The sequence below is a fragment of the Echinops telfairi genome, unplaced genomic scaffold (assembly GCF_000313985.2).
Source record: "Echinops telfairi isolate 266 unplaced genomic scaffold, ASM31398v2 ScPeMD7_7400;HRSCAF=8409, whole genome shotgun sequence".
Taxonomy (NCBI): Eukaryota; Metazoa; Chordata; class Mammalia; order Afrosoricida; family Tenrecidae; genus Echinops; species Echinops telfairi.
The window spans coordinates 9,973,751-9,981,074 of record NW_022111300.1 but is presented as its reverse complement, the minus strand read 5'-3'; the positions used below and the strand labels follow the sequence as shown (position 1 = coordinate 9,981,074).

The following is a 7,324-nucleotide window of genomic DNA, read 5'->3' as shown; positions in this document are numbered from 1 at the left end:
CCCCGTTGTGTATTCAGGAAGACTCCGAGAAACAAGCAGGAGGGAAGTCCAATGTGCTGCCCCTTGAAACGCTCAGGAATGTGTGTTGGCCAACTCTTGTCACCTGGCCGGTTATCCTCAAATCACACCATCATGAAGAGCAAGGTCTCTGAGTGAGCGTCAGAGTGGCAAGTACCTTGATGGCTGCGTGTCGCTGACACAGCCAAGAGTAAGGCTGCAAGCACGTTGCGGAGACGCGAATGGAAAACATCGTGCGGGCAAGCACCAGGACTGTTTTGAGAATGAGAGGCTGCACGGGGCCGTTCCTACGTACCGATTTCATACAGACACACGTGCTGGATTTCCCTCTGGTCCACTGCCAGTTCCAAAGCGGTGTGGAAAGAAGTCAAGGCACTGTTGATTTGACACTGAGAGAGAGAGAGAGAGAGAGAGAGAGAGAGAAAGGGAGAGTTACTGGTCTAGAGCTTCCAATCATCAAAATCCATGCTATTTAAATTTTTTAAAACCATTAGGACTTTATTTCTGAAGGGAAGTCAAACTATTATCATTGTAATACACGATTCAAACGCCATCTCGGGGTATGCGATACCACTGTGTGAGTCCGGGTGGACTTGAGAAACAAATCCAGGGAGACTCATGCTTGTGTCTGAGAAAGAGCTTTATATACAAGAACAACAATCCGTGCTATTGTAAAACAGAACACTGTCACTCCTTCCAAGAGCCTCCTTTCGGCTAAGACGGTGGATTCCACCAGAGGCGGTAAGCCTAGCACCACCTTCTGTTACTGCATGCTCTTCATACCCCCACACCGAAACACGTGCCCTCAGGGAACCCGGGGGCATAGGGCTGACATGTTGGGTGCTAACTGGGAGGCCAGCAGTTCAGAGCCACCAGCTGCTGCCCCTCGGGAGAAAGACGAGTTACAGTCTTGGAAACTCACAAGGGCGGTTCCCCGTCCTAGAAAGTCATTCTAGGTTGGCATCGGCCCCAAGGCAGTGAGTCTGGTGCTTGCTTTTTGTTGTTCTGTTTCCTTGTCATCATTGCTTGCTGATCTAGCTCCATGTGACCAGGCAGGTTCTAAATGGACAGGCATGCCATTTCTCCCTTTGCTGTACACCTCAGCCGGCACAGAAAGAGTCTCCGTCTCCATTGGTGCTGAGTGAATGAATGAAGCCATCCGCACCCAGTCCTCATGGGTCTGATAGGACCCGCCCCTCTCTGCGCCAGGCAGCCTGCAGTGCAGTCTGCTTCTCTACTCCGGAAGACTGCTCTCTAATTGCTCTGGCCATCACACCTCCTGCTCCCTACAGTGCAAAGGCCTCAGAGAATCCAGATGGCACAACGGTGGGTGCCACTTTCTCATCCAGGACCCCCCACTCTCAAATGTTCATTCTACCCCTTTCTGAGTAAACGGATTTCATCTTTTCTATCACTAAGAATCTCTTTCGAAGTCTGGCCACTGAGTAGCACAGGCACCTGATAACAGAGCCCTAGAAAGCAGGATCAGGATAAGATGGGGTGCAGTGACTCCAGCAGGGCCAGGAGCATGCACTCGTCCATCAGCTGGCCGGCCGGGGACGGGGCATGTGTTGCTGTGATACTGGAAGTTCTCCCACCAGGATTTCAGAAACCAGCAGGGTCACCCGTGTGGGGCGGGTTTTCTCAGAGCCTCCAGAATGAGACAGACGGGAAAAGGTGTACCCATGTACTGCAGCAAAAACAGCCAGTGAGCACCCCAAGAATCACCGCGGAACCCCATCTAACAGAGCGCTGGGAGGAGAGTCCCTGGGGCTGGAAAAACCAAACAGCCAAACTCACTGGCACCGCTTCCACGGTGCCACCCGGCGACCCCACAGGACGTGGTGGAACTGCCCCTGAGGGCTACCGGGACTGCCGCTCTTTACAGGCGTGGAAAGCCCCGTCCTTCTCCCATGGAGTTCGGAGCTTCGAACGGCGGACCTTGAGGTTAGCAACCCAACACGGAACCATGATGCCCTTGTGGTTGAAGGCATTCAAACTCCCCAGGGGCTGCCATCGTGGACCTGGAGGGCCCAGCACTTGTGAAGACGGGCAGGATGGGTGCCACGCTGTTCTCCCGTGCATGGGGTCATCCTGCAGACACCACAGCAACGGACAACAGTAGCAAACAAGAACAAACACAAATCGTAATCAAACACCCCAAAGGTGAGCTTGGGCCACCTCACCATGCCACCTGTTCTACTGCCCAGCCGCAGGGGCCACGGCCCCTGCCCAGACACCCCAGGGGTGGGCAATTCCTCTACTTCCACCCTCGTCTCAGTGGATTTCTTCTCAGCGCTCCTCGCCTTCTGCCTCCAAAGCCATCCAGGCGGGGGCAGAGGAGGTCACCAGAGAGAAGCTGCAGAGGGCTCTTGAGGACCAGCTCCAGCCCTGTCCGTCCCCGTGCCGGGAGCCCCACAGGGCCTGTAAAGGAAGCTCTGGGGCACAAATGTACTCCTGAGTCAGCAAGGTCATCTCAGAACAGGCTGTGACTCTGGGGCGGTGTAAGCCAAAGAACTCATTAACCAAGGCCAAGGTTGGATCAATGCCCACTCAGCCCAAAGCAACAGCCCATGCTGTGCTGACAGGGAGGTCCCACCCAGAGCATGCACTACTTCCTCACTTTCATAAAAGCTGACCAGCGTAATCGGAGACGACATGAACCACCCAGTCGATAACTCCTGTTCACAAGTAGCTTCAATCCCAGCCAGCCACAGCTCCGAAGTCATTTCCATTGGCTACAGTCACACAACCAAACTAACCAAAAAGAGTCACTTCTCAGTCATCCTTGTACGAAGCGAGAGTGAGCGCGTGTGCACACAACACAAAGATCTCGACTCTCATTACAACCCACCTCGAACAACTTCTCTGGGTCAACAGTCCTCCTCCCGCTTCACACATCGACCTGACTTAGCAGTTACCCAGAAACCACCGCTGCAGGGACTCTGCTGGGCACACATTTCCAATTGACTCGGTTCGTGGCCCTCAGTCACCACCATCTGGATGGGTCATGACCACTGATCTGTCCCCAGCTGCAAGTTCAGTGCCGGACAGAGCAATGCCACACTGCCCTTCGGAAGAAAGACATGCATTCTGAAAACCATGGCAGTCCACCTATACCAAGGGTGGGTCCTCCTCTAGAGGCAAAGACATGTCCAAACAACGCTTGGAATCCAAGTTAAGAAGCAAACGCAACAAGTCACAATGGGATCAATATTGTCTTTAAAAAAACAAAAAACCCTTTCAAAAACTCTAAAACAGGCAAGTATTACTTGGATTTGCAGGTGAAGAGGAAAACCAAAAAGGTTGAAAGCAACTTACTCAAGGTCAACAAGGTAGAAATGGACTACTATGCAAACGCCACTGCTTGCCTCCAAAGGGAACAAGGGGCATGTCTGTTGTTGGCTGAAGAAGGTTTCCCCCCAAATACCAGGTTTTAATCTCTCCCCAAACTCCCAAACCGAACTCATTGTCATCGAGTCAGTTCTAACTCACAGCAAGCCTAGAGGGCAGAGCGGAAATGACCCTTTGCGGTTCACGACAACAGAAAGCTTCATCTTTCTACCCAGTGGTTTCAAACTCTAGGTTCAAACTCCTGTGCCCAGCAGCCGAGTGAGTCACCCACTATTCCACCAGGGTGCCATCTAATCTCTGTAGCCTATAAGTAGTATCTTTATTGGAGAAGGTGTTGATGGAGGTAGGAGTGGACTAATGAATTTGAGACCGGGAAATTATCCTGGATTATATAGGAAGGCCTTACATGCAATCACATGTACCCACAGAGAGAGGAGAAGGCAGTGTGACCATGGGACAGAGATGACCAGGGATGATGAGGCCACGGACCAGCAGATGCCACTAGATGCTGTTAGAAATGGGAACTTCATATGGTCCCTGAAGGAAGCATAGTCCTGCTGATGCCTTGATTTCACTTCAGTAAATGGGTTCTTAATTTCCTGCCTCCAGAACTGTAGAAAATAAACTTCTGTGGTTGAAAGTAACCAGTTTTGTAAGAACGCTGAGACATAATCCTAGGAAATACAGTATATTTCATTTAAAATATTAACTGCAACGAAAAGCTGTCTTTTGTTCCTCTGCTTCCATGGCCAGTATTGTAACAGAACTTAGAAGTACTTAGAGACCAGGTTAGGGGTTGAACGACAAGAGCAGGCATGAGTCCTGGAACTATCCTGCTCACTCACTGAGAAACACAATGGGCAGCCATGAAAATCCTGGGGATATCGTTTCTTCGGTTTTTCATCAAAATAATTGTAGATAAAAGTGACCTGTGGGTGGTTTTATGATTACAAATTAGAATACCCAGAACATAGCAGAGAGAGAGGACGATCTCCACGCACCGTTTCATTCTGATACACGTGCACATGTCCTGGCTGGGTTGCCGAGAATTAGGAAAACGGACTACAGTGGTATAAAAAAGCCACTCAGTCAAGAAGTAGACTTTACAGTGGAGTCTTCTGCCTCGTAAGTTGTGAAATGACTTGCACTGCCACAAAATCATTCTAAGACTGTTTTCTCACTTGTAAAGCAAGGAGCATGCATTGGCTGTCTCTCGCCCGTCTGCAGTGTGCCACGCGGAACCAAAAACCTAAGTCTTTGCCAAACTAAATGTCACTGTTGGCAGCGGGCAGTGAGAGGATATTGCTTAAGGGGCGCTGAGCTTCTGTTATGGAGTTTGGAAAGAGAGGGAGGTGGGGGATTACACAATGGTGGGGGTCATTAATGGCACCGGACTGGGCAGCCTGCCTTCTGGGGAGCCCCCACTAGAGAGAGGAGAGTGAGGGTGTGTCCCAGTCCACCCAGGGCTGCGTCTGGTCGGCTAGCTCCTGGTAGATGGCCCCCGGTTGTGAACAGGTCCACTCCTGGACATTTCATAGTACTTATGTCTGACCATTGGGAAAAGAGTTTGCTTTTTCATTTCATTCTGCAAGCATTGTGGGTGTGGAGAGGAACTTCTGGTGCTTGGAGTCGATTTTATGTACTGTAGTGTCTTACAGCCATGAGTTCTCCTGGCTTCATGGCTGATCGTGTTGTTCATGGGTTTCCAGGGAAACATTCAAATCAGCTGCAATCGATGACGCTTCGGCACGTGCTTCACAGAATGGGTGGAGCCCTTACCTGATATCCTCTGGCTTCCCTATTGCCGTGAGACAAACCGCCCCCACCCCCCATCTTTCTTTACCTAATGCTGACATCAACTGTTCCTGCCACAGAACTCACTTTTCTGCTGGGGTGGGTCAATAATTTGTGCAATGGCCACACAGAACTCACAGACAATATTCAAGATGAAGGGGGCTTATTAGGGGAGTTAACAGGTTGCCGGAAGTCAGGATCGATGGATAAGAAGGATAAATATAGTCAATGGCCCACAGCAGTGCCTGCCCATAGTCAGCAGCCACGTTTCTCTATGGTCCTCAGCCTCTCAACCACACGGTCCCTTGCCTTCTGCCCCCATGGGCCCCCTGCTTTAGCTCATAGTCTCGTCTCCGTGCTGCTGCTTGTCTCACGGTCTCATCCTGGCTTTTGGTCTCAGCTGGGCTCCTTTGCTGTGTCCCAAGGTCTCATGCTGCAGCCCGGGTGTCTCTGGTCTTGGCCTCCACCACTTCAGACAGGGAACTCAAACAGGCTCTCCTAGTGACGCTTCTTCGGATGCTCCTGGCATTTCCCCTGGAATCCGAGATGGCGCTTATATACCGAGAACTGGCTTTGTGGTTTTTTTCTTGCAACAGACCATACTCCCAATGACATAAAGGGTGTGACTTGCCAGAAACGGAATCGCACTTTAACCCTCTCCATCAGCACAGCAGAGAACTCTCTCCACAATGGCATTATACCCACAGGCACAGGGGCTAGAATTTATAACACATCACATAAGGAATTATGGCTAGAAGGGCCTTATTAGTAGACATCTCAGCGTTCTAACTAGGAAATGGACTGAGGACCAAACCAACTTCGCTGCCATTGAGTGGATTCCCACTCATAGTGGGAGAAGAGCAGCCCCTGTGGGTTTCTGAGACTGTAAACTCCTTCAGGGAGTAGGACGCCTCATCTTGCTCCTGAGGAACAGCAGGTGGTTCCAAGTTAGCAGCCCAACAGGTAACCACTACATCACCTGTACTTGGGAGGGAGGCTGACCTAGAGTTTTTTGCTTCACGTGCTGTTCCTGATGACTATCAGGTAATGCCACACTTGTAGAATAAGCTGGAAACAATTTTGTTTTTACCTGTGCTCTAAAGTCTTACCATTCCACTGCATACTTAATTTAAAAAAATTTAACCACCATAATTAAAATTTTCTTTCTTAATAGACACACTGTGTACCAAATAACTCAATTCAATGGCATCACATTTCAGAGGCAACTTAATAGCTAACAGAATTTTGGACCCTGGGAAAGCATTTGTTTTCATTTTCACTCTCAGGTGGGATATTGAAATAAATGAATTCCAATAAATAAAATGCTTTTAAGAAAGGTAGCTTGTTTGTTTTGCTCTGTCTTGTTTCTGTGCATTTTATCTCTGCAGGTCTATCTAGATAAGACAGGCGGGATAAACAATATGGAGGAGAAAACAATGGGATCCATGGTTCCGGGGGCACATGGGAGAGGGGGAGGTGGGGGTGTTAACAGACCCAGGGACAAAGGAACAACAAGTGATCCAAAATTGATGGTGAAGAGAGTTTAGGGCACCTGGTAGGGCTTGATCAAGGGCAATGTAAGCGAGAGGAATTACTGAAACCCAAATGAAGACTGAGCATAATAGTGGAAGAAAAGGAAAGTAAAAGGAAATAGAGGAAAGAATTAGGAGGCAAAGGGCATTTATAGAGGTCTAAATACAGGCATATACATATGTAAACATATTTACATATGACAATAGGGAAATAGATCTATGTACATATATTTATAGATTTAGTATTAAGGTAGTAGATGGACATTGGGTCTCTATTCAAGTTCTCCCTCAATGCAAGAATACTTTCTTCCAATAACCTGGGATTCTGTGATGTTCACCTTCCCAACAAGATCACTGAAGACAAAATGGGTGCATAAGTAAATGTGGTGAAGATAGTTGATGGTGCCTGGCTATCAAAAGATATAGCATCTGGGGTCTTAAAGTCTTGGAAGATAAAAAAGTGGCCATCTAGCTGAGACACAAAAAAAGTCCACATGGAAGAAGCATACCAGCCTGTGTGATCATGAGGTGTCAATAGGATCAGGTATTAGGCATCAAAGACCAAGAACAAAAAAAATCATATCATTGTGAATGAGGAGGACTGTGGAGTGGAGACCCAAAGTCCA

The 7,324-nt window shown here is 48.9% G+C and overlaps 1 protein-coding gene across 2 annotated transcripts in view; it reads right to left on the bottom strand.

Annotated features, from left to right (window-relative positions):
• TTC39C (tetratricopeptide repeat domain 39C) overlaps positions 1-7,324 on the bottom strand; it is a 72,889-nt gene that overhangs the window by 22,809 nt on the left and 42,756 nt on the right. For both annotated transcript variants that reach the window (XM_004702909.2, XM_045296153.1), the window contains one exon: positions 314-407. In XM_004702909.2, the coding sequence (XP_004702966.1) occupies positions 314-407 (94 nt within the window). The remainder of the gene's footprint in view (positions 1-313; positions 408-7,324) is intronic.